Genomic DNA, 26,913 nt, shown 5'->3' on the forward strand with positions numbered 1-26,913 from the left:
GCTCAAGGCTAGTGCTCCACCACTTGAGCCACAGTGCCACTTCCGGCTTTTTTCTTTTTGCTCATGTGGTGCTGAGGAATCGAACCCAGGGCCTCAGGCATGCAAGGCAAGCGCTGTATCACTGAGCCACCTTCCCAGCCCTTTATTCATTATTTTAAAAACTATTTGCATCAAGTAAGAAGGAAAGTCATTTAATGTAGTATTAGAAAGTAATGCCAATTTTAGAGTAATAATTGACCTACTCTTTCTAAAGAGTAATTGGAATAATTTTTAACCACTGTCTTTGTTTAAAAGAATTTAAAAATTCATCTTTTTTTTTTTTTTTTCAGAGATGAGGACTGACCTAGGGGCCTTGCTTTTACCAGTCTTCCACTGAACTAAGTCCCCAGCACCAAAATACATTATCTCTAATATGCAGTCTCTGTAACTCAGTCTTCAAATTTTTTCAAAAACAATAGATAGTGGGGAGTATAAAGCCATGTAAACCATACGGAAGCGGATTAATACTAATCAGTACTTAATCACTGGAGAACGGCCATTGCCCCCACATTGTATTTGAGAAGTAGTTGTGTAGGAAGTTATATGTTACTCTATGTAGGTGTAACCGGGTGAAGAGATAAATTCAGTCTATATGGTCATCAAAAAGAAAAACAACAAATGATCTTTCTGCACGCTACTCTTTCTTTTTAATTGTCCTCTTTAAATAGTATGTGGGTTTTTTTGGATATAGTTGATTCAAAATCAGGAGAGAGGAGTAGAGTTGCACAGGTTCTTGGCAGTGTGAGACATTATGAAACGTGGGCTCCTCGTCTCAGAGATCCTGGCTTCCTGTGGTTGGGTTCAGTGCCTATTGGCAGACAGGCAGATGTTCTGAACATATCCACACTGCAGACAGTTGCTGAAGAAGATCGCCACGGCACCATCTCAAATGACCTTTGGAAAAATATTGCTGTGGTTGCATCTTCTACCAGGTGTGTCCCAGATCGCCACTTTCTCCCCTGCATATAGAAATAATATCTACTATTTTCACAAACATTACAAAAAAATACAAAGTGAAATATACTACCACTAGTCTTACAGCATTATTTTTTTTCTAAATTTAAACACTACCCATTAATCATTTCATGCCTGGTGTTATGTTATTTTCTATTTGGCAGTGCTGGAGTTTGAATTCAGGGCCTCATAGTTACTAGGCCTGTCCTTGATACCACTTGAGTCATACCCGTAGTCCTTTTGTTATTTTTCAAGCAGGTTCCTTATTTTACCCCGGGCTGGTCTTGAACTATACTCCTCTTACCTATAATCTCCCTTATAGCTGGGATCCTGCCTGGCTTGTTTGTTGAGATGATGTCTTACTTTTTTCTTGGTTCTAGCCTTAAACTGTAATCCTCCTGATGTTTGCTTCTAGAGTAACTGGGATTATAGGCATGTACCATAAAGAACTAGCCCATCTAATTGTGTGTGTGTGTGTGTGTGCATGCACACATGTGCGCACGCAGGCACGCGCATGTGTGTATTGGTCTTGGGGCTTGAACTAAGGATCTGAGCACTGCCCTGAGCTTTTGTGCTCAATATTAGAACACTACCACTTGAACCATAGCTCTATCTCCAGCCTTTTCTTTGGTAGTTAATTAGAGATAAGAGTCTCATGAACTTTCCTGCCCAGGCTGGCTTCAAATAGCGATTCTCAGATCTCACTGGCATGGGGCACTGGTGCCTGGCCTACTTGATATTTAATATGACATTCTTACTGCAGCTAAGTAATAACAAGCTCAAATGTCTTTTCGTTTCAAATATGCAATTTTTCACTGTTCCTTGTTAATAATCTATGAATCCAGTCTAATTTGATCACTATCTGATAGTTTAAAGTACTCATGATATATTGCAGAATAATGTATTGTGGCTAATTTAATATTCTTATTAAATACGAACATATATTTTCTTTGAAATTGCTGCTTTCCAAAACATGAAAAGATACCTCATTCTCATAGTGAGAATAATTTAGAAGGCACTTTGAACTCTACCTTCAGCGTCTAACCACCAATACACTAAATTGAAGTGCTACATGTACTGTTTGAACAGCCTTTCTGGAATTAGTTTTTCTCACCTATACTCATGCATGTTTTATTTTGGTAGCAATGACTTTTCCTTCCAGGGCTAGCTTCCATCTATGATCTGCAGATTTCAGCCTCCTGAGTAGTGAAGATTACAGGTGTGAGCCTCAGGCCCTCAGCAAAACATAGCTTCTCATAGTGATGGATATTTTCTTTTTATGTATTCGAAGTAAATGCACAGAGCGATATGCCTGATTTATGCAGTTTGTTTTCACTTGACAACAGACAGTGCTTGCTGCGGATGAGAGACTGTAAGGAAGAGGGAGAGGGAGGCGAGGCTCTGAGAACGGCACACACTGGAATCCACATCTGGAACTACTGGTTTTCCTGGGTCTTTCTTGCCGGAACGAGTGTTTCCCTCACAGTTGGAGTATATCTAGTCACTTGTAGAGGTGACGGATCAGCTCAGAACAAGTGTGTGAAAGGTTAGCAATCTCACCTTGTAGTTTCCACTTCTTCTGCAGACATTTTCAAGTACTCAAAGACAAAACATACTCACATTAAAAAAATTAAAATCATTATAAGTAATTAAAAAGTCAGTCTTCCTGTTCCTGACTGATTGCTGAAGTTCCTTCCTTTCCTGGTTAGAATTTTGTAATTACAAAATCCCACATGTCTATAAAATCCTGCTTGTCTACTTCTCTGTAAGCTTATGCGGGTGTAAGATATAGTACCAGAGGTTTGAGGTTTAGCATGTGAGGAGTGCTCATAACACATTCTGAGTATGCCAAGGGGTAAATAGCTATGTGAAAGAATAATGGCCTCACGTGGTGAAGCAAGCTACAAGATTTGTTTTCTTCAGTACTGCTTTGAATTCACAACCCTGAGGCAGTTAGGCAGGTACTCCAACCCTGCCCTGCATCCTTGCTCCTGACAAAGTAGATCTTGAAGAAAGAGAAACGCATGCTTTGAGCGTTCATGGTAGCAGAAGCTCTGATCAGCTTACATTATTTCATCATGGAAGATATGCATATTACTTATTTAAGGCTATTTATATTAATTTATTCATTTATAGTCTAGTTATTTTTGCCATTTTTCAGATAAGAAAACTGAGCCTCAGAGAATAAGATTCCATACACAGAGCTAGGAAAATGCTATCCTAGTGAGTCTGGTTCCTACATGCTTTATTACATGCGAACTAAATTGTGTCTCCCCCTGCCCAACCCGCCCCCCCAAAAGCGGCCTTCCTTTGTCCCTATAGGTGTGAAACCAAAAGAATGGGTTTAACCATGTGACCAAGAAACCATTGCAAAAGAGAAATCGGAAAAGAACAGTGTTTCAAAGAACAGCAGTAGCATGGAGATTATGCAAAATTCCTTATGCATGGTGAATCTCTTGAAGTATAGGAGTGATTTGGAGAGCTGCCTTTGAGAAGTTTCATTTAAACGCCATCTTGCTAACTTAGAGTTTTGTTCTATATTCAGCATTAGCCTACTAGCACCCTGTGAGTTTTCCATCAAATAGTTTGAGGAATGAAACACCTTATCTACCTGAGAAGCAGATAGAATCAGGGTGTGTACAGAAAAAAAAAAAATCTATCTTCTGGATGGTATTTCCAGTTGTAAACAGCTGGGTAAGTGAAAGATGAATAAGAATCTATAACTTGAGGTACTGTACAAGAGATATCACAACACATTTATGTGGATATTGCTAAAATATAGGCATGCATATTTGATCTTCTTCAATTCACTTAATATTTTATTAGCCTCAGCAATGGCACACTGGGTCCCAGCTGCTCTGGAGACCGAAGCAGAAGGAATGCTTGAGTCCAGAGTTTGAAACTAGTGTGGGCAATGTAGTAAGTCTCCATCTCAAAAAACAAATCAACAACTGGCCCTTTTGGTGCCTGTATGTTATCCCAGTTACTTAAATATTAGGATCTTTATCAGAGGCCCACTGGGGCAAAGGGAAAAGATTCTACCTAAAAAACAAACTAAAAAGCCAAAGGACCAGATAACCAAATTCAGTCCCTAGTACCACCAAAGATAAAAATAACAAATAAACAACACACCAAGAAACCTCATTTAATTAGTGATCCAGATGGAGTGGGTTGTACTCATGTTGTGACCATTCAGCCCGTCTGACTGCGTGTTACTGAGCATTGGAAACACAGAGGTCTAAATTAAGATACTCAGTTTTTAGTTTTACTTAATTTCAAGCTGACAATGCTGTTTTAGGAAAATGTTAAAGCATGCGTGCAGAAATGGGTTTGCATGAATCTAGTATTTTAGCTGCAGGCTGTATAACATCTAAGTGCAAAATATCTACTTCTAATAAAAATTTTGCATCTAATTTAGTTGTCTAAGATACATATTAGATTTCAAAGACAGGACCAATGTGCTTTTTAGATGATGAAATAGTCACTTAATGTGACAAATGTCACTTAGCTACATCTTTTCTCTGATTTCTTTTTTTTTCTCATCAAAGTAAAATATTAGAATTGATGTCTGTGTGATTATTTCCCTAATTCCTCTGCTTCATCCTTTTTAATCTATGTTACAGATGCTCATAATGTATCGCACTAATTTGATCTAGGCAAGAAATCTGTTTAACAGAAACTTACAGACTCTAGTATTTTATTTTGTAAATCACACTTATTTTTTTACCTGTCTATATATCTATGATCTACCCATCTATCAGTCTGTCTGTCTGTCTTGCAGTGTTGGGGATTAAATTAAGGGCCTCTTGCGTGATAGACAAGTACTTTACTGAGAAGCTTTTACACTCTGTTAATATTACAAATTGTGTATAGATTGACTATCACCACAGTTTGTTTCTTTTTCTACTTAAAAAAAATTTTTTTTAATGCTAGTCTTGGTGCTAGAACTCAGGACCTGGGTGCTGTCCCTGAGCTTTTGTGTTCAAGGCTAGCACTTTGCCATTTGACCCACAGCTCCACTTCTGGCTTTTTGGAGGTTAATTGGAGATAAGAGTCTCATGGACTTTCCTGCCCTAGCTATCTTGGAACCTATCAATTTATTTTTATGTGTTTGCTTTCCTACATATTTTGGTTAACATTAGGTAATTTTACAAAAGATTTAAAAGTTGAAAAGCCAGCTGCTGGCGGCTTATACCTGTAATCCTAGCTACTCAGGAGGCTGAGATCTGAGGATTTCCCTGAGTAGGAAAGTTCAGGAGACTTTTTTTTTTTGCCAGTCCTGGGGTTTGAACTCAGAGCCTGGGTGCTATTTGTGCTCAAAGCTAGTGCTCTACCACTTGAGCCACAGTGCCACTTCCAGTCTTTTTGAGTAATTTATTGGAGATAAGACTCTCATGGAGACTTTTCTGCCCAGGATGGCTTTGATCTTGGACCTTCAGATCTAGGTATACAGGCCTGAGCCACGGGAAACCAAGAGACTCTTATGTCCAATTAACCTCCAGAAAAGCCAGAAGTGGAGCTCAAGTAGTACAGTGCTAGCCTTGAGCACAAAAGCTCAGGGACAGGGCCCAGGCCCTGAGTTTCAGCCCCAGATTCAGCACAAATAAGAAAAAAAAAAAACTGAAAAACTTGGTGTTCTACTAAGGTTTCTATAGGAAAAAGTATGGTCTTCCAAAAAGGGCTGCTTGTCATTCCAGACATCTGAAGTTCTTTTAGTAAGAAAAATAAACATACAGGTGAAAGATGAAAGCCTTCCCTGCTCTGGCAGGTTTTCTCTTGTGTAATGCTGGCTTGGAGGAAGAGGCCTTATACTTTTATTTATATAAGTTTTCCTGGCTGTAGTAGGTCCTTAATCTCAGAAAAAAGAATAGACAGGTTGCTGGGTACCAGTGGCTCATGCCTGTAATCCTAGCTACTCAGGAGGCTGAGGTCTGAGGATCACAGTTCAAAGCCCACCCAGGCAGGAAAGTCTGTGAGATTCTTATCTCCAATTAACCATAAAAAACTGAAAGTGGAGCTGTGGCTCAAGTGGTAGAGCACTACCCTGGAGAAAAGCTCAGAGACAGTGTACAGGCCCTGAGTTCAAGCCCCAGTACTGACCAAAAAAAAAAAAAAAAAGACTGGTAACATATTTCAGTTTAGTTATTAAGAACTAAACTGATAAATAAATAAATAAATATTAAGTTATTTATTGTAATAAGACATTTTTGTTTTTCTCAGGTTTGTTTGGCTTGACTTTCAGGCCTGCTATTCAACTGTTTTTGTTTGACATAAAGTACTTGCATTGTAAAGCACCTGAGCTAATCATTCAGGAAAGTCTACCTTCTCCGAGATTGCAGGGTTAATTATGTATGGATTATGAAATTCATAATGGATGGTGTCATTTAAACGTGAGAGAATCATCTGTAAAGAACTTTATGATGCCAGTGGAGACCAGGCCGGCTGGATCACTCAAAGACGGGGTCCAGGACACTTAGGGGGTCACCTCAGACCCAAAAGGCCATGGTGGGGTAATTCCTTCTGGTGAGGTGAAGCACGGTTCAGGCATGAAGGCCATTGCCGGGATGCGGGGGCCAGGCTGTGGGGACAGCGGCCAGTCACCCAACCCAGGGCGGGTGGGCGGGGAACAGCAGGGAGGAGAGCAGCAGGGAGGCCCTGGGCATGGGCTGGTTTCTGTCCATCAGTCTGTCAATATGTCCCTCACACTTCTTCTGGCTGACCGGGATGTGGCCATGCCGCTCTTTGAACTTCCAGGTGGAGCAGCCGGAGCATCACGCCACCCGGCGTGATGCCGGCCTGATGTCCCCCCGCGACCCACAGCGGACGGGCGAGCGCTCACCCGATCGGCGGGGACACGCTGGGCGTCGTCAGGCCCTCGCCCCTGCCCTTTCCCCCAGTTCCCGCCCCAGCCCTGCGCCTTCTAGATCGGAGCTGAGCCCCTGCCCGCCAGCCCCGGGCCCCTGCCCGCCAGCCCCGGGCACCGCCTGGGTGGGCGCCGCGTGGACGCTGAGCGCAGAGAGGGGAGGTGCGCCGCGCGGTCCTCTCCCCGGGGACCTCCTCTCGCCCCGGGGACCCCCCTCGCCCCGGAGACCCCCCCTCGCCCCGGAGACCCCCCCCCTCGCCCCGGGGCCCCCCCTCGCCCCGGAGACCCCCCCTCGCCCCGGGGCCCCCTCTCCCGCCCGACCCCTCCCCTCCCTCCCCCAGGCTCTGACTGGGGAGGAGGCCACACACTGTGTATGGGGGGCGCAGTGGGGGTGCTGATGCCAAGGGCGAGGTTGGGGGCTCCCTGCCCTCCCACCGCCCCTCCCTTCTTACCTCCATTGCCCCCCCCTTACCTGCACCTCCCCTCCCCTCCTCCCACCTGACCCCTCCTCTCCATCTTCCCTCCTTCTCCTCCCCCCCCTCCCCCTCCATCTCTCCCTTCCCCACTCCGGTCTCCATCTCTCCCTCCCCCCTCCCTCCCCTCTCCGTCCCTCCCCTCCCCCCCACCCCCCGTCGCGCGCTCGCTCTGCTGATCCGCGCCGCCGTGACTCAGCGCTTCCCAGTCCCGTCCGCCGGGGCTCGGCCCTCCCTCCCCTCCCCTCCCCTCCTCCCCTCCCCTCCTCCCCGCCGTCCCTCCCTCCCCTCCGCTCCCCGCGGTCCCTCCGGGTCCCCTCCCCTCCCTCCCTCCCTCCCTCCCTTCCTCTCCCGCCGCGCCCACCCCCTCGCGCCACCGCGCCGCCCGCCCCGCCCCGCCCGCGGCCTCTCCTCCGCTCCCCGCGCCGCCGGCCGCACGCGCCCGCCGAGCCCGCCGAGCCCGCGGCCCCCGACCCCGCGGACCTCCGACCCCGCCGCCCTCCGACCCCGCGGACCTCCGACCCCGCCGCCCTCCGACCCCGCGGACCTCCGACCCCGCGGACCTCCGACCCCGCGGTCCCCCGACCCCGCGTACCTCAGACCCCGCGGTCCTCTGACCCCGCCGCCGCCATGGAGCCCACCGCGCCCCGCCGCCGCCACACCCGGCTGCGCGGCTACCTGCTGACGCGGGACCCGCACCTCAACAAGGTACGGCGGCCAGGCGGAGTCGGGGCCGGGCGGAGTCGGGGCCGGGCGGAGTCGGGGGCCGGGGCGGTGTCGGGGGTGGGGGTTGATGTTGGGGTCCGGGACAGTGTCGAGGTCCAGGGTGATGTCGGGGTCCGGGGCGGTGTCGGGGGTGGGGGGGTGATGTTGGGGTCCGGGGTGGTGTCGGGGGTGGGGGGGTGATGTCGGGGTCCAGGGTGATGTCGGGGTCCGAGGGTGATGTGGGCCGGGTGACGTCGGGGGGGAAGGGGTGGGGGGGGGTCGGTACCTGCCCTCAGGGGAGGCCATGAGCCATGAGGCCTCACTCATAATCTGGGGTCCACGACCTCTGGGTTCCAAGGTTTCTGGGCGCCCTGGCTGGTTAGGAGGCGCGTGCGCGTGACCCCCCCCCCCCCCTCCCCGGGCTCCCCCTTGGCTTGGTGGCAGCCAGGAGCCGGCCTGGACCTGAGGCTGGCCAGTCCTTGAACCCCCTCCCCGGAAGTGAAAACTAGCTTTATTAGAGACTTCTCCTTCTCTGTCTCTCCCTCTGGATCCCGCACCGCACCCCCTTTCCTGGTGCATGCCCCCTTCCTCCACTGCCACTTCTGTCTTCTCCACCCAACTTTGCCTTGGATTGAAACCGGCCCCGTGGACCCGTGTCCTGCCCAGACTGAGCTGCAGGCCGCCAGGCCTGTGAATGCACGTCCGCTGTGTGTGTGCACGTCCCCTGTGCGTGCACAAACGCACGTCCTCTGTGTGTGTGCACATCTCATATGTGTGTGCATGTCCCCTGTGTGTGCACACCTGTACAGCTCTGTGCATGCACGTACATGGCCCCTGTGTGCACATCCCCTGTGTGCACACATGTGTACAGCTCTGTGTGGACATCCCCTGTGTGTGTGCATGCATGTACTGCTCTGTGTATGCAAGTGCAGGTCTCTGTGTGAACACCGTCTTCGCATGTGCACATGTACACACATCTGTCTGTAGATGGTCCCTTGGCGTGGGCACATGTATACAGGTCTGTGTGTGGATGCCCCCTGGGCGTGTTCACATGTACACTCGTGACCTTTCTGTGCTCTGGGAACAATGTCCGAGTGAGTCACGGCATATGTGTGCAGTGCTCTGCCTCCTGCCGGTGGAGAGCAACCTTTCCCACTAGGAACTGGACCTCAGCTCTTTGCCCAGGCGTGCTATTCCTGACCTTCATTCTTACCAGCTATTCCTGACCTTCATTCTTACCAATGGCTTAAGACATGATTTATTGAATGTGTCGGATCAGTGACAGGCAACTTACATAAGTCAGTAATTACTTACTGTTTGTAGTCATGTAATATACAAGTTTCTTTCATTTTACTTTTTGTGCCAGAACTGGGGTTTGAACTCAGGACCTTATGCTTTTCCTTAGCTTTTTCCACCAAAGACTGGTACTCTACCACTTGAGCCAAACCTCCAGGCTGGCATTTTGCTGATTATTATTGTGTGTGTTCACATGCATTTGCATACGTGTGTACACACATACTAGTACTAGGACTTGACCTCAGGGCCTGGATGTTGCCCTTTTATTTTGCTCTAGGCTGGTGTTCTATTACTTACCCAAGTCACACTTCCACTTCTGATGTTTTGGCGGCGAATTGGAGATAAGAGTTGCTCTGATTTGTCTGCTTGGGTTGGCTTTGAACTGCAGTTGTCAGATCTCAGCCTCCTAAGTAGGTAGGCCTACAGATGTGAGCCTCTGGCACCCAGCTAATATAACATTTTAAATAGTTCCTACTTAATTTTTCCCCCTTAAATTTAATTGCTAGTTTGATTCTTTTTCTTCCTTTTTATTACTCCATAGATTGAGCCTATTTTATGTAGAACAAAGGGAAAATTTGATGTGACCGAACACTTTGTGACGCTCATGCTTTATTTACTTCATGACAGAATTACAGGTTGACACTTAGATCACGTAAGTAGTAGAACCTGTTTGGTTTTCTGCAAGGCCCACAAGAGTGTGTCCACTCTGTGGGCAGTCGCCAGGCCTTTGCTGTGTTTATGTCAAGAATTGGTTATGAAATCCTTGTGATACCCCTTTACCTGGAACAGTCACTACCTACTTCAGAATTAAAACTCACAAAGTTCTTTCACCAAAGGTAGAAAGATGCCACATTGATATGTTAATATATATTTTTTGCATTTGTAATTGAACTTCCTTATCTATGTTATATTGAATTGGATCTCAAATCTCATTCACTGACTAGAGCAATTGGTATAATTAGCTTGACTTCACTTAGTTGGAAAGTTTGGGGGCAGGACCTCATGGAAGCACTTTTGTGTGTCATTGAAACCTGAGAAGTGGAACCTCCTCCAGTGGTTCACGCCTGTAATCCTACTCAGGGGGCTGAGGTCCAGAGGATTCTGATTCAAAGCCTGCCTGGGCCGCAAAGTCTGCGAGACTCCAACGTCAAAATAACTACCAAGAAGCAAGTAGCAAGCAAGCCAAGAGAATGCAAGGCTCCGAGTGTAACATTCAGTAACCCTCCCACCCCAAAGGATAAAGAACAAGAAAAGAAGTGAGACCTTGACTGCTATGCACTCAAGAATTTTTCGGCCTGTGTGTTTGCTGGGAGTCCAGGGAGTTTTTGTTGTTTTCTTTTTGATTATTGATGAACTAACACAAAAAGGATACTAGCTCTACCAGTGTCTTCATTTTCTCCTAACAGCCTGGCCTTGAGCTAGCTATAGGAAGACTTCGTTAAGTACCTTAACACAGGCCTTAGTCACCTTTCTTTGAGTAACAGCAGCTACCATTTTGCTGGCTTTATTTCTGTTTCCATTACTATAGCCTGACCTACATATGCAGGTATGCAAGTATGAAAGAAATACCTTCACCAAGTAACATCTTCCTCCCATCCTCCTTCCGTTATCCCGATATTTATCATATGCTGTTTCCTGTTCTATTTCACGTAAAGCCTACTGTCTATTAGTTTACTAGTTTTACTATCTTCTCTGAATTGACCTCATTAGTTTCCCTGCTCAGCTTCCCACTTACAATTTATTTGCTGACTCTCTTTCCTTTTTGGGTGTATAACTACTGCAACTGAAATATCCTGAGCTGATTTAATAATATCTCTAGGGAAACTTTTTCCTAATTATTTTTTTCCTATTACTATTTTATAACATTGTGTGTGTGTTTGTGTATGCGTGTGTGTGTGTGCACATATGCTGGTCCTGAGACTTGAACTCAAGACTTGGGTACTGTCTCTGAACATTTTCATTCAAGGCTAGTGCTCTACCACTTGAGCCAAAACTCTACCTCCTAGCTCTTTGTTGGCTAGTTAGAGATAAGTGTCTCATGGACTTTTCTGCCCCAGCTGGCTTCCAACCTCAATCCTCAGATCTTAACCTGGGATTACAGGCGGGAGCACCCCACAGCGCTTTTGTTTTTAGGTAGCTACTTGATCTGTATTGTTTTGTATTTTTACCACATGCTTGTTTTCTTGGTTTTCATGTTGTGATTGTCAGAAGTCATATATTATTTTGCAGAGTGAATATTAAGTATTTATATAATGAGCGAGCTATTCTTTTTTATTTTATTTTATTTTTTTCTATTTTTTTGTCCGGCCGTGGGGCCTGAACTCTGGGCCTGGGCACTGTCCCTCAGCTCTTCAGCTCAAGGCTAGGACTCTACCACTTGAGCCATAGCGCCACTTCCAGCTTTTTTCTTTTTGCTTATGTGGTGCTGAGGAATCGAACCCAGGGCCTCAGGCATGCAAGGCAAGCACTCTACCACTGAGCCACCTTCCCAGCCCTCTTTTTTATTTTAGACTGGGCTCAGCTTTTAAAGCAGGAAATGTTGTTTGCTTGTTTGAGACAAGATCTTACTATATAACCCAGATTGGCCTTGAACTCCAGATCTTCCTGCTTCAGTGTCCTGAGTGCTGGGATTGCAAGCCTGTGATGCCAAGCCTAGCCTAGTCTGGCAGGGAGCTTGTAACGTGGTAGTGTGGGGCTTGTCCTATGACAAATAGACCCTTCAATGTAATTTTGTGAAATTAAAAATTCACACTGATGTCTAAAGTTCATTTGATTATATAATTGCATTGTACAGTAGAATTATTTGGTCAGAAAAGTTGTCATTTGGCTTAATTTAAATTATTGGCTGGATACCCTTGGGGAGATAGTCTTGGTAAAATCAATTTTAGCCATAGATAGGATCTGAATTTAAGCAAAATGAAACAAAAGCTTGGGGAAATAGGCTGTTCATTGTTAATAACACATGTTTCATGTTAAACTTACATCAGTCCAGCCACAGCACACACACACACACACACACACACACACACACACACACACACACACACACACACACACACACACACACACACACACACACAGAGAGTAGTGGTGCTACTATTTGGGTTTGAAATCAGGGCCTGAGTGTGCTGTTTCTGAGCTTTTTTCCCCCAAAGGCTGGTGTGCTCTACCACTTGAGCCACAGCTCCACTTCTGGCTTGTTGGTAGTTTATGGGAGGTAAGAGTCTCACAGACTTTCCTGCCTAGGCTAGTTTTAAACTTGATCCTCAAATCTCAGCTCCTAAGTAGTTAGGATTACAGACGTAAGCCACTGGCGCCAGGCTTTTCTATTTTAATTTTTAAAAAGGCATTGTAATCACTGATGAATTTCATTCCACAGTATTAAAAACTCTGCTGTGTGACTTAACTCTAAGTAGTGCTTTGACACACCTAGGAAGATTCTTTATTATAGGGTAACTTCCTTTTCTTTGTTCTTAGGGTGCACCTGGAGCTCATTTGTCTTTGCAGTACTGGTCCTGGCTCCTTTGTTATTCCATCTACTCATTAAAATTGAAGTCTCTTCTTAAAAAAAATAAAAGAACTAGAGCTTCACTCGTGCTAGGAGAGCTACCACTGAAACTCTCCCCTTCCCCCTTTTCTTGAGAGACAGGATATCTTTTAAGTTCCCCAGGCTGGTTTTGAACTTGCCCAGCCCCCTGAGCAGCTGGTATCGATGGGTATGTACTACGATGCCTGGGTAGGCAATAATTTGGGAATTGTACTAAGTCCATGCTTTTAGCTAATAACCAGAATGAAGTAGAAACGTTAAATTTCTTACAGATAAGGGCTGGGAAGATGGCTCAGTGGTAGAGCGCTTGCCTTGCATGTATGAGCCCCTGGGTTCGATTCCTCAGCACCACATAAGCAAAAAGAAAAAAGCTGGAAGTGGTGCTGTGGCTCAAGTGATAGAGTCCTAGCCTTGAGCTGAAGAGCTGAGGGACAGCGCCCAGGCCCAGAGTTCAGGCCCCACGACCGGACCCCAAAAAAAAAAATTTCTTACAGATTCAAGATATTGCTTATATTCTCCTTTTATATGTGATATAATAATGACACAAGTATGATCAGATATTGGTCATACCAATACATATAAATGACAATAATTCATTTATTAATAAGAATATATTCTGTTTTTTTTCACAAAATACAAGCAAATGTCTGTGACTAAGAAACCTATCCAGCCAGACTCTCTTGGCTCTCGTCTGTAACTTGAGAAGCTAAGAACTAGAGGATCACAGTTCAAGGCCAGGTTGGGCAGAAAAGTTCACAAGACCCATAGCACACATAGTGCTATACATTTGTGGTCCCAAGTAATATGGGAGGCTGGGATTGGGAGGATCAAGGTTTCAGGTCACCCGCACAGAAATGTCTGAGAGACTGTATATCCATGGAGGACTCTGGATGCAGTAGTACACGTTGTCCACCATCTGGCAACAATAGAAAGCCCCAAGAATTGTTCCACAACTCAGGCAGGCATGTAGGGGGAACCAGGTGCTGTCTCAAAAATAGCGCATCATAAAACAGAAGGCTGGGAGCCAGTGGCTCACACCTGCAATCCCAGCTACTCGGCAGACTTGAGAGCTGAGGATGCAGTTCAAAGCCAGCCCAGGCAGGAAAGTCCATGAGACTCTTATCACCAATGAACCACCAGAAAACCGGAAGTGGTGCGGTGGCTCAGAAAGTGGTAGGGTGCTGGCCTTGAGGAAAAAGAGCTCAGGAACAAGTCCCAGGCCCTGAGTTCAAGCCGCATGACCAACAAAAATAAACTCAGGGACAGTGCCCTGACCCTCGGGATCAGTGCCAAAATCAAACAAAAAACCCCAAACCCATTATAGATTCCGATATAAGGATAGAAGATGTGAAACTGTGGAGAATATTGACCACTGTTGTGTCCTGTGCCCTGAGCCATTGTTCCCACAGCTGGACAGGTTTCTGTCCCTGGGCTTTGGTCCAAGAAGCCAGGCCTCTGCGTCAGGGCCTATGCCAGGCTGTGCCTGCACCCCACAGCAGCCTTCACCCCAACTCCGTGTCCAACCATCTCTGCTCAGGGAGTGCTTCCCTCACCCCTCTAGCTTAGTGCTTAGCCTGTTCCTTTTCTCTCCATTCGCTTGCCACAGTTATTTCAGTTATTCATCAACTGTCCCGTTCAGTCTGGCAGGCCGTGTGAAAGGGCCCGGAAGCATTGTAAGCATTTACTCACCAGACTTGTTAAAAAGTATTTTGTGAACAATGTGACAGTGTATTATGTATCCACTAGACTGGGCCATGGGGTGCCCAAACATTGGGTCAAACAACACTGAGAGTGTCTGTGAGAGTGTTCTGGATTAGGGTGTTCTGGATTGAGGGTGTTCTGGGCAAGGGTATTTCGGATTGAGGGTATTTCTGGATAAGGGTGCTCTGCGTGAGGGTATTGTGGGTGAGGGTGTTCTGGATTGAGGGTGTTTTGGATTGAGGGCGTTCTAGATTGAGGGTATTGTGAGTGAGGGTAGTTTTCTGGATGAGGGTATTCTTGATTGTGAGGGTGTTGTGGATGAGTGTATTCTGGGTGAGGGTGTTCTTTGTGAGGATGTTCTAGGTGAGGGTATTGTGGGTGAGGCTGTTCTGGATTGAGGCTGTTCTGAATTGAGAGTATTCTGGATTGAGGGTGTTCTGGGTGAGGGTATTCTGGATTGAAGGTATTGTGGGTGAGGGTGTTCTGGATTATGGTTGTTCTGGATTGAGGGTGTTCTGAGTGAGAGAACTCTGGATGACATTTGAGTTAGGAAAACAATTGTCCTTCCTAATGTGGATGGGCCTCATCTAGTCATTTGAAAACCTGAAGAGAAAACAAGATGAAAGAAGAGCAATTTCCTTCTGTCTGTTTCTGAGCTGCTCTTTCTGGGCCCAGAGCTGCTGGATTTCAGAGCAGAGCTAGTCCATCGGCTCATCTACATCTCCAGCCTGCCAACAGCAGACAACAGTTGGGACTTCTTTTTTTTTGGTGGACTTGAACTCAGGGCCTGGACACTGTCCCCGAGCTGTTTTTTTTTTTTTTTTGCCAAGGCTAGCACTCTACCACTTTGAGCCACAGCACTGCTTCTGGTTTCTGAGAGGTTTCTAGTGGAGTCTCACTAGACTTTTCTGTCCAGGCTGGCTTTGAACTGTGATTCTCAGATCTCAGCCTCCTGAATAGATAGGATTACAGGCGTGAGCCACCAGTGCCCAGCCTGATTATTTATTCTTGAAGGTAACTAATCAGTAAAATAAATCCCAATATCCACAGCACAGTTCACAAGCACAAGCACTTCTGTAACTGCTAAAGTTCTTCTTAAACGTTTCTAATGGGAGTTGCCTACAGCTGGCACAGCCATGTGCAGCGCAGGACTATTCACCATAGCCAGGTGAGGGGAGCAGCCCGCATATTCCCCAGTAGGTGAGTGGATCAGGCCCCATGGGACACCTTCACCCTTGCTCAGGGGAGTAGGTGGGTTTGGAGGTGATCTACTGAGCAAAGTCAGGTAGGCCCAGAAGGACCAGGGTGCTTGAGGCCTCTCATGTGGGGTGCTCCACTGAGAAGTTATGCAAAGATAAACACATATGCAAGTATGCATATATGAAATACTTACACGTATCTTCACACAGGTGTTCACCACCATAGGAGTGATGGGGGGGGGAGGCTTGAACGGGTGAGTAGGAAAAGAGAATGTAGAAGGTGAATGGCACCAAAATCTCTTGCACTGAAGAAGGAAGATAAGCAAAGGAACTCATATATTTGTGTGTGTGTGTGTGTGTGTGTGTGTGTGTGTGTGTGTGTGTGCATGCATGACTGTACTGATGTTTGAACTTGGCAGCAAGCTCTTGCTTGGCTTTTTCACTCAAAGCTGGTTCTCTGTCACTTGAGCCACTCTTCCACTTCCAGCTTTTTGTAGTTCCTTGGAGATGAGTCTCATGGTCTTTCACACCCAAGACTGGCTTTGAACTTCCATCCTCAAATCTCAGCTTCCTGAGTAGCTGGGATTACAGTCGTGTACTACCAGTGCCCAGCAATGCACACATTCTTTTTTTTTTTTTTTTTTAATTTTTTTTTGGGTCCGGTCGTGGGGCCTGAATTCTGGGTCTGGGCGCTGTCCCTCAGCTCTTTAGCTCAAGGCTAGCGCTCTACCACTTGAGCCACTGTGCACTTCCGGCTTTTTTCTTTTTGCTTATGTGGTGCTGAGGAATCGAACCCAGGGCCTCATGCATGCAAGGCAAGGGCTCTACCACTGAGCCACCTTCCCAGCCCCATGCACACATTCTTAAACTCAGAGATTTTCAGATACTACCAGGATATAAAGAATAAAAGTTTAGCATTTTCTTGGCACTTCCACACTAATCACTTCATTTTCAAACAGACTGGTGACCCAAACATTTATAGAACACTGTAATTTACAGAGGATCCAACAATTTTTGGTCTCATTCAATTTTCTCAACAATCCAATGAGACACACATAATACTCCTATATGTTCAGTACATGTTTGATTACTCCTATTTCACAGAACAAAAGTTGAGAAGAGTCTCTTTTGAAACACTAAGCATATCATTAAGTACCTGCTCAGAATCACAGTGTTAAGTAAAGTCTACTTGTGTCTCACCCTTGGACCTGCAGTAAGGTCATATTCTCAGCTGCCCTTACTACATAGCTCTGCATTCACATTTGCTGGTGGAGTGTGTGGCTTGTTAACGACCTATCATGTACCACACACACACTAGTGGAGGCTTGCGACAAGGAACGGTCTGCTGTCACTGGTGCCGGCACTGAGCATCTGCTCAGGGTGAAGATGCAGTCACATCCAAGTGAGCCTTGCCGCCGATGCTGAGCTATGCATGCCATGTGTCATTTGGTGGACCAAAGAGGATTTCGAATCTGGTTCAAAGTCGACTTAAAAAGCTATTAATAACCCAGGTGCTGGTGGCTGACATCTGTTATACAAGCTACTCAGGAGGCTGAGACCTGAGGATCATGGTTCAAAGCCAGCCCTGGCAAGAAAGTCCTTGAGACTCTTATCTCTGATTAAACACCAAAAGCCAAAAGTGGAGCTGTGGCTCAAGTGGTAGAGCACTGGGCTTGAGCAAAATAGCTCAGGGACAACACTCAGCCCCTGAGTTCAAGGCCTAGGACTGGAGATGTGGCTTGAGTGGTAGAGCACCAGCTGGGAGAAATAATGCTGAGAAAGAGCTTGAGGCCCTGAATTCAAGTCCTACACATTTAAACAGCTGTCAATAGTAAATTAGCTTAATTATAAGATTTTCTAGTGGAAATTTTAATAATTATAGGGACAATTTCAACTCATTTGTATTTTTTGTGCTACTGCATACATAATTGTAGTGTGAAATTTGTCTTTTGTGTGATTAGTCATTTGAAGTGGAGCAAGCTATAGAACTGAATGAATGTATTGATCTATTCCTTTGTGTATTTGAAACTTCTTGAGGCCCCCTCTGTCCTGGCACAAGACAGAATAGCACAGTGCCAGCCCCCCAGAAGCTGTCAGACCTGACGAACACAGTGCCCAAACCAGAAGTGTAAACACTGCTGCAGTGGAATCACAAAATGGTCTGAGAAGACTTTAAGGGAACCATCCATCCTTGCCAGTCCTGGAGCTAGAACTCAGGGCCTGGGCATTGTCCCTAAGTTTTTGTGCTCAAGGCTAGTGCTCTACCACATGATCCACAGCTCCACTTCCAGCTGTTTTTCTGCTTAATTGGAGATAAGAGTCTCACAGACTTTCTTGCCTGGGCTGGCTTTGAACCTCAATCCTCAGTTCTCAGCCTCCTGATTTCAGCTGGATTACCAGCGTGAGTCATTGGAGCCTGACTAGGAATTTAGTTTTTATTTCTACTTGATAGCTTCAGTTTTCTCAGGAAGATATTAGTGGAGAGCAAATGCATAGCTGCTCTATTTGCCACTGAGCAGTGAAACTCACGCCATTCTGTCTAGGGATCCAGTCCAAAAGGCTTTTAAAGTAAAAAGACAGAAGTGCATTAGAGGTAGAACCCAGAGTGGAGCACTGAGTATGTGAAAATGCTTTTAGAGAATTAGAATTACAGGTGGCGTGGAAACCTGGTGCATGTGGAAACATGGAGTCTCTTCAACTACATGGCTAATTGGTTAGAAGCCAAATGAAATTTCCTCCCGTATGCATATATACTTTGAGCTCGTTATCATCTGTTGTTAGGCTCTGCAAATATGTCCTATACACTATACTCTATTTATATGAGAAATAAAGCAGTAGGTATAAAAGAAAACGGCACATTAGGGCCATTTCCCCCAAAGGGTCTATGGCACCTTTGCTTTGCTCAGGTCTCCACATTTCTAAGACCTAGGGTTTTTTTTTTAACTTAGTTTTTTAAAGAGATGAGTTGATATTTAAGCATGTCTTTGAAGATTTAACTAACAAGTATGTGTGAGTTCATTCTTACTTACGAACATCAAAGACTATCAGAAGGTGTACCAGCGGGTTTCGTCATTCTCATGGCCTGAGAGAATGGTAGGGCTGTTTGGGTTAAGAATAGTTTCAAACCAGATACTGCGTATTTTATGTAACAAGTCTGCTACCTGTAATGATAAATCATGAAGTACCATTGCTGAGTGCCATTGCTGAGGAGCATGTGCTAGTACCTGTGACCCCAGGTTCCACTTCTAGTCAAGAGTACTGCTGGGGAGATTCTTGCAGGCATGTTATCTGGATATACACTCAGCTGACCACTCCTTCTCATGTATTCACATAGTTTTAGACTTTAGCCTAGACTTTGCACATCTTATCTTTCATTGTTTAGCTTTAGGAGAATTTACTTTTTTTTTCCTTTCTTGATATTTTCCTGCACATAACTTTTTTTTTTTTTTCACAACATGTCTGAGACCAAGCGTCCCTGGCTGCTACAGAGGTATAGCAGACAGGTACAGTTAAGAAACAACCTTAATTTAAGCAGGGGGAATGACAACACAGCACTTAGCAGCTATATTTTAGTCTAAATCCTGCTGTTCCTGCACATAACTTTATTTCATTCCAGGAACTGTTTCATGACATTTGGTTTTATATGCTCACTTCTCCCCAGCTAGATCTTTTATGTCTTTTTATTTAGGACATTGCTATTCCCACCCAGATATTCCTTTCTCATTGCTTTATATTTTAAAAGCAATTTTCATTAGGATGAATATGGTAGGCAGTTTTCTAAGCAGCAGGTTTCTTGCTTAAAAGAGTGTTCAAATGTTTCTACATAAAACATTTAAAAGTTTCTGTTGTGTGTGCACAATAAATGATTGAGTTTTGACAGTATCAAGAGAAGACTGTTGAGAGCAGACAAAACTCCTTGAGCTCTGGATATTGCACTTTGGTCAAGGGACACAAAGAAATAAAAAAGCAAAGGGCAGGCTCTACACTCCGACTCAGACCTGCAGTCCATTGAAGGATCGAGGTTCCAAGTCAGCCTGAGTAGAAAAGTCCTTGGGACCCTATCTCCAATTAACCACCACCAACAACAAAATAAAACCAAACCAAACAAAAAAAACCATGCTGGATGAGAGGCGTGGCTCATGTGGTAGAGCACCAGCCTTGAGCTGAGTGCCCCTAACCCTGAGGTGAAGCTCCAGTGCCAACACACACACACACACACACACACACACACACACACACACACACACACACACACACACACACACACACCACACACGTTCCTCACAATTTGAAGATTGAGAAGCCCAAGATGAAGTGCTGCTGCAGGCCTTCTGTCTGGTGAAGGCCTCACTGCTGGCTCTGTAGTTAGCTGTTTGCCTCTGTGTCTTCCTGAGGCAGATGGACAGCTCCAACGTAGTGACATTGTCTGAGGGCAAGACCCCCACGTGGCCCTGTCGGGAGACCCAGGCATCCCTGTGCCTGATGCGCTTACTGAGCCTTGCCATCTGCTGTCAAGTCAAAGGTGCCTCCTGTCCTTGAGCATCTCCAGCAGAGCCCAGACTAAAGCAATGCCCTGCCCAGCCTCCCAGCCCCTTCCACAGCCCTTCTTCCCTTCATCCTCAGCACAGCTCTTACGTTTATTTTACTTTTTCCATCAACCCGTCGCTCCTATTGTTTGCATGCTCTGAGCTCTATAGTTTATTATGTACTGTTACTTTATACAATAGGCACTTTAGGTAATTCGTGGACACCTGCTACGGTGTAGATGTAGTGAGAGGACTGCACTAGATGAGGAGGCAAGGAAGGAACACTGGCGATACAGCACCAAGAGGGCAGAGAAGAGCGTGGACCCTAGGGCGGGAGGCAGGATGTGATGTGATGGGCAGCCTCCTCCAGGCTGCTATGGCCTATGATCGTACGTCTTCATTTTTGCATTCGTGGTACTGCATCGCCTTCCATTTGTGCTTCTTGGAGTGTTCCCCCTCGTCCGTTCTCCAATTCCATCCTCACGAGGACAGGCCCCACTGAGTCACAAGGAGATGCTGGCCCCTCCCTTAGGGCTTTGGTCCAGGTCGATTGTTGTGTTTTCTCTTTTCTCCGCAGGACTTGGCCTTTTCGCTGGAGGAAAGGCAGCAGCTGAACATCCACGGGCTCCTGCCTCCCTGCTTCGTTTCCCAGGAGATCCAGGTCCTGAGGGTGGTGAAGAACTTCGAGCGCCTCAGCTCTGACTTTGACAGGTGACGCTTTCCTGAACAGGGGTTTGGCCAACTGTCCTTGTCCTTTCCCTTTCCCTGGGCCCTGATTTGAGAAGTTGAACATTGAGAATTTGCTGACACACAGTGTTGCTTAAGAAGTCTACAGTAACATTTGAATAAAACAAACAAACAAAAAAACTTTAACTGTATTCCCAGGGAGATCACCTTTTTCTTGGAATGAAATTGTTACAAACTTAATGATCAGGAGCTGGGAGGTGTGGCTCAAGTGGTAGAGCACTAGCTTTGAGTGATAAAGTCAAGGGAGAACACAAGGCTCCAAGTTCAAGCCCCAGTACTGGCAGCAAACCAATAAAAGATTAGTAAATGCCATACTACGCTGAGAAAACCAGGTGAAAGTGGCTTCTTATTACGTTGGAGTGGAGAGCTGGGCTTTGCAATCATCCAGGCCCGGGAGTGAGGGTGAGTCCATCAGAAATGCTGCTAGAGAGAAAAAGGCCTTTAGATACACACAGTAAGAAAAGTCCTTTTTCAGTTTATCTACCTTAATTATGTGTTTATTTATTTATTGGTACTGATCCTGGGGCTTGAACTCAGGGCCTGGGGAACTATCCCTGAGCTGCTTTTGCTCAAAGCTAAGTGCTCTACCACTTGAGCTACAATTCCACTTCTGGATTTGGGGTGGTTCATTGGAGATAAGAGTCTCAGACTTTCCTACTCAAGCTGGCTTTGAATGGTGATCCCACTGAGTGTCTTAACCTCTTGAGTAGCTAGGATTACAGGTGTGATTCACTAGCACCTGGCTACATTAGCTATTTTTAAAGTGATATATTGCTATACTGTTATATATATGTATATATATGTATATATATAGCTATACTAACTATCAGTTTGGTTTGTCATTAAAAGGATGAAGTTTTCTTTTTACTTAGTTTAAATTATGCTGTGATATTCTGTGGTTTTCATTTAAAAATAGGAATGGCTGGGTGTCAGTGGCTCACGCCTGTCATCCTAGCTACTCAGGAGGCTGAGATCTGAGGATCACGGTTCAAAGCCAGCCCAGGCAGGAAAGTCTGTGAGACAATCTCCAGTTAACCACCGGAAAACCACAAGTGGTGTGGTGCTGTGGCTCAAGTGGTAGAGCACTAGCCTTGAGCTGAAGAGCTCAGGGACTCAGGGACAGCTCCCGGGCCCAGAGTTCAAGCCCCATGACTGACCAAAAAAAAAAGAATGAAGTCTCTTGAAGCATTGAATGAAATGCTATTATTTCAGCAATGTTTATCATGTTTGATAGCAAGCAAGTTTATGTTTCTTCATTCTTTGACATGTTTTACAATATTTCCAATTTCTTTTTCTTTTCCTTTTTTCTTTTGAGGTTCTAGAGTTTGAGCTAGAATCCTATAGGAGCTTGGCAGGCAGACACTTACACTGAGTCATGCCTTCAGTCCTGTTTTTTTTTTTGTTATTTTTCTTTTCTTTTTTTCCTGGCTAATTTGAAGACAAGGTCTCACCTCCTGCGTGATTTGTGCCTGGGTGCAGTCTGCCATGTGTAGCTAGGATGGCAGTCACGCTCCACTAGGCACAGCTCTCTATTGAGAGAGGGGTCACTCAAACATTTCTTCCTGTGCTGTACTTGAACTGCCATGCTCCCCATTCAGTGTTGCAGGAGTGAGCCCAGCCACTAGAACCACGCCTTGTGTGTGTTTTTGACACAGAGTTTCACTACATGGTCCAGGCTGCCGGTGAACCGGCCATCCTTCCTGAGCTCGGTGGGTGATGGGATTACAGGTGTGTGCCCTCACACCTGCTTGAAGTTGTTCTATGATGTTTATATATTTTTTTCCAGCGCTAAGGATTTAACCAGGGCCTTGCTCATGCTAGGCCAACGCTCTGCCCTTGAGTTCTACCCCCAGCTCTTGGCGAGCCCAGGTCCTCGTGTAGGCTAGCAAACGTTTTGCCACTGCACTAGTTCCCTGGCCCTGGGTGATTCCCACTGAGTGTCTTCATGCTGGCCTTGAAATCCTGACCCGCTTGTTTCAGCCTCAGTGCTGAAATTCAGTGCCATGATTACAGGATACCAAACATGCCTGGCTTGAGGAGGTGTTGGTCAGCTAGAGAAGTATTTAAACTTGATCGAACGGTTTTAATTCAGGACTTGTTGGCTCTGTTCCTCATTGATATCCTGTTCACCAGGTATCTCCTCCTGATGGATCTTCAAGACAGAAACGAGAAGCTCTTCTATAGAGTGCTGCTGTCAGACATCGAGAAGTTCATGCCCATTGTGTACACCCCCACTGTGGGGCTAGCTTGCCAGCAGTATAGTTTGGCATTTCGGAAGCCAAGGTGTGTACACTTTTATTTATAAACTTACTTTACAGCTAGGGTTTTGCAGGAATTTAGGAAGATTGCATCTTGGAATTGGCATATAAAAGTTGAATATGTCTTATGGTAGATTATATGGCGTACCTCTCTTCCCCCAATTCCCTGTCATGGGGACTTGAACCTAGGGCTTCCACTTTTTCCTTTGCTCCCTCTGAGCTGAGTTTGTAGTCTTTATCTTTCTTAGCTTTCTTTGTTTTTGTTTTTTTGTATGAGTATACTTGTATTAAGGGGGCTTTCTTAATAGTAAATTATTCGGTGAATTAAAAGACAGACAGCGAGGACAGGGGATGGGAAAATGGGGGACAGGTTGAGGAGGGCGAGGAAGGTATTGTAGTAAAATATCCACAAATTTGGAAGCCAGGTAGTGTATCTGTTGTATCACTCTCTCAACTTTTCCAAAACAGTTTGAAATTTAACTAAAAGAATGCATTGTCCACAAAGGAAGTCAGGCCTGGAAAGTGATTTCTGTATTTTATCTTCTGTGTGCTCCTTTCGTGTCATGCTGCTTTTTAATGAGTGTCGGTTGAACTTTGGTTTTGAAGGTTTTCACTAGACTAATCATCATGGCTCTGCTCATAGTTATATAAAGAAAGCCATCTGAAATTGTGCTTGTGGCCTAAGTTTGGGCACTATATTTATTAGGAAGCGAAGTGTGACCATGCTAGGCCATACAGATGTCAGTTAGCATGTAGACTGCATTAGTCCGTTCTTCACTGTTATGAAAAGCCTGAAGCTTGGTCACTTTATAAAGAGAGATTGATTTCGCTTGTAGTTCTGGTGGTTCAGGGACGTGGGGCTAATATCCTGTCAACTCTGGTGAAGCCTCAGGGTGGGTTCATACAGCTGCGGCAGGAGCAGGTGATGGAGTGCATTGATTGAGCATAGGCCATACAGGACTTTGGACATTCTCTATCTTCCGAAAAGTTCCTTTACCACATGTCACCACCCTAAGCACATCTGCTGTGCTCTGCCTCTCTTTTTTTTTTGGTACTAGTCAACTTCAGCTTCAACTCAGGGCCTGGCTGCTGTCCCTAAGCTTTTTGTGCTCATGGTTAGCACTCTTATCACCTGAGCCACTGTGCCACTTCTGGCTTTTTGCTGATTAATCGGAGATAAGCATCTCACGGGTTTTCCTGCTCACGTTCACGCTGGCTTTGCATGTTGACTCTCAGATGTCAGCCTCCTGAGTAGCCAGGACGGCAGGCGTGAGCCACTGGTGCCCAGCTCGTGCCTTTAAGCTCGGACCGAGTCTCAGGATGGAAACTCTGGGACAAATCACGTCCCAGTCAATAATGTAGATTATTTTTACTTTTAAGCTAAATTAATGCGTGTGTTTTGAACTTTTTCGACTTCAATAGAGGTTGTTCCAAAATATCAGCCAGAAAGTGATTGGGAAAATTGATTAGAACTTTTTATAGTATGAATTTGGTGGGTGCACTTGGGAGGGAAAATTAAGGGTTAACCATACTCTTAGTACTTTTCTCATCATGCTTTTTCATATAGACATATGATGTAAATAGCATAAGTTCTATATACATGTCTACTTATATATGTTATATACACACATATATGCACACTTTCCTGTGGCCAGAATTTTACTTTTTATTTTGAATATGCTATTAAAATCTGCCTAGGTAAGCAAAAATGAATTCTTACGTGAATAACTCCTCTTGACATTTCCTTCCCAAAGATAAATGCTGGCACACCTGCTTGTGGGGTTTGCATGGAATTTCCTGTCTCTGGCATTGATGTTCTTGTGGGGTTCTCCAGATGGAAAGGATGATGGGCGCTGAGATTGTTGCTGAGCTCATGGAGGTTTTGGTGTTCTCATGTGCGCACAGCATTTTAATTCTTTGAGAATTTCCAGTGTTTGGCAGTTCAGTTTGCTTTGGACACTGCATTTAATTGTGGTTAATTTTTACATGGATTCATGGTTTGGGATGCTAGGGACAATTCTTTTTGTATATTTCTGAAATTTCTGAAAAGAATGAGCTACTCAGATTCCTTTGTGAAACTTTTCCTATTAGGCTTCATGCGGATTAACAATACAGAACAGCTAAAGCAGACTTCCATATTCCCTTTGGAAATATTTCTGCCTACTATATTTTTCCACATGTTCCAAAAACCATCTCTCTCTCTCTTTTGAGTTCTTAATATTGATATATTATTTTACCACAATATTAATAACACAATTGATGACATTTCTACTTGTGATGTTTCTAATAGTCTATCAAAGTCAGCTTCATTTCTTCTGTTAGTATCTACTATTTGGTCTCAATTAGTAACAATCTAAAATGAATAGTTGCTTCTTGTTGTTGTTTTATTTGTTTGTTTATTGAGCTGAGGGGTTCCATAAATATCCCAGCCTAGCCTTAAGAATCATCATACTTTTGCCTTTGCCTTCCCAGGGCTGGAAAGGCTGGGATTATATTTATGCACCACAACACCTAGCCCTACCCCAAAAGACCATTTTAAAATAAATTATTCCAGCCAGGTGCTGGTGGTTTGTACTACTCAATAGGCTGAGATTTGAGGATTATGGTTCAAAGTCAGCTTGGCCAAGAAAGTCTGTGACACTCTTACCTCCAATGAACCACCAAAAAGCCATGAGCTGCGGCTCAAGTGAGCGCACTAGCCTTGAACAAAAAAACCTCAGGGACAGCATCCAGACCATGAGTTCAAGCCCCAGGACCAGCACATACACACCAAAACAATTAATTAAAATGAACTATTTTAGTATTGCTCATGCTACTTAGGATGAGTGTCTGTTATTTCCTGTTTCATAGGCATTGTAACTTGCTATGCTTTTATTCATTCACATAGGAAAACACAAAGCATTTAATATACTTTTTATTTCTCTTACTGGGTAACTGTTCTGACAGATAATTTTTTTTTTTTGGGTCCGGTCGTGGGGCCTGAACTCTGGGCCTGGGCACTGTCCCTCAGCTCTTCAGCTCAAGGCTTGCGCTCTACCACTTGAGCCACAGCACCACTTCTGGCTTTTTTTCTTTTTGCTTATGTGGTGCTGAGGAATCGAACCTAGGGCCTCATGCATGCAAGGCAAGCGCTCTACCATTGAGTCACCTTCCCAGCCCCCAGATAATTTCTTCTAAATAGACTCACACCAAGAAATCAGGCTATGAAAATGGAAAATTTTGATTGTGTAAAACCTTTGAACTTATACTATACATGTTTAAATGACTTTTAAAGAGTCACTGATGTGATTTTGAGAAACTAATATAATACTAATAGTTTAGTGATAACAATTTTTAAGAAAATACAATAAGCTCTTCCAAAGTATGATCAGACTAATAATTTTAATTCACCAAAAATTAAGTGGAAAAATGTTAAGTGCTGAAATTTTTGGATAAAATCAGAACAAAGCAAAATTAAACAGAGATCTGTCCTACATAGTGTCTCAGAATAATTTCTATTTTCAAAGATTTTTTTCTGTGGATGGAGATTAGGTATAATACAGATAACATAACTGGCATAATTGTTGACACCAAGTAGAGATTCTTTTTTAATTTTTAATTGTCCT

At 44.8% G+C, this 26,913-nt stretch overlaps 1 protein-coding gene, 1 long non-coding RNA gene and 1 other non-coding gene across 4 annotated transcripts in view; 1 reads left to right on the plus strand and 2 right to left on the minus strand.

Moving 5' to 3' along the window:
* Positions 1-698: 698 nt before the first annotated feature.
* Positions 699-7,984, minus strand: LOC122100767. Of its 2 annotated transcripts, none has more exons than XR_006146245.1 (3): positions 7,925-7,984; positions 2,108-2,363; positions 699-998 (listed from the first exon to the last, which is right to left on the minus strand). It is a non-coding gene; the product is annotated as an uncharacterized LOC122100767 (long non-coding RNA). The 2 variants fall into 2 exon arrangements; XR_006146246.1 differs by having other exon boundaries at positions 2,108-2,192; positions 7,925-7,953.
* The window catches only part of Me1 (malic enzyme 1), a 103,713-nt gene continuing 84,719 nt past the window's right edge, over positions 7,920-26,913 (plus strand). The window contains exons 1-3 of the mRNA XM_042671136.1: positions 7,920-8,037; positions 20,881-21,014; positions 23,184-23,333. Coding sequence (XP_042527070.1) covers positions 7,960-8,037; positions 20,881-21,014; positions 23,184-23,333 — 362 coding nt within the window. The 5' untranslated portion in view covers positions 7,920-7,959. The remainder of the gene's footprint in view (positions 8,038-20,880; positions 21,015-23,183; positions 23,334-26,913) is intronic.
* Positions 19,233-19,364, minus strand: LOC122100779. Its single transcript, XR_006146249.1, has one exon. It is a non-coding gene; the product is annotated as a small nucleolar RNA SNORA63 (small nucleolar RNA).

Source organism: Dipodomys spectabilis, unplaced genomic scaffold (genome assembly GCF_019054845.1).
Source record: "Dipodomys spectabilis isolate Male_0828 unplaced genomic scaffold, ASM1905484v1 ptg000600l, whole genome shotgun sequence".
In the NCBI taxonomy this organism is placed as follows: domain Eukaryota; kingdom Metazoa; phylum Chordata; class Mammalia; order Rodentia; family Heteromyidae; genus Dipodomys; species Dipodomys spectabilis.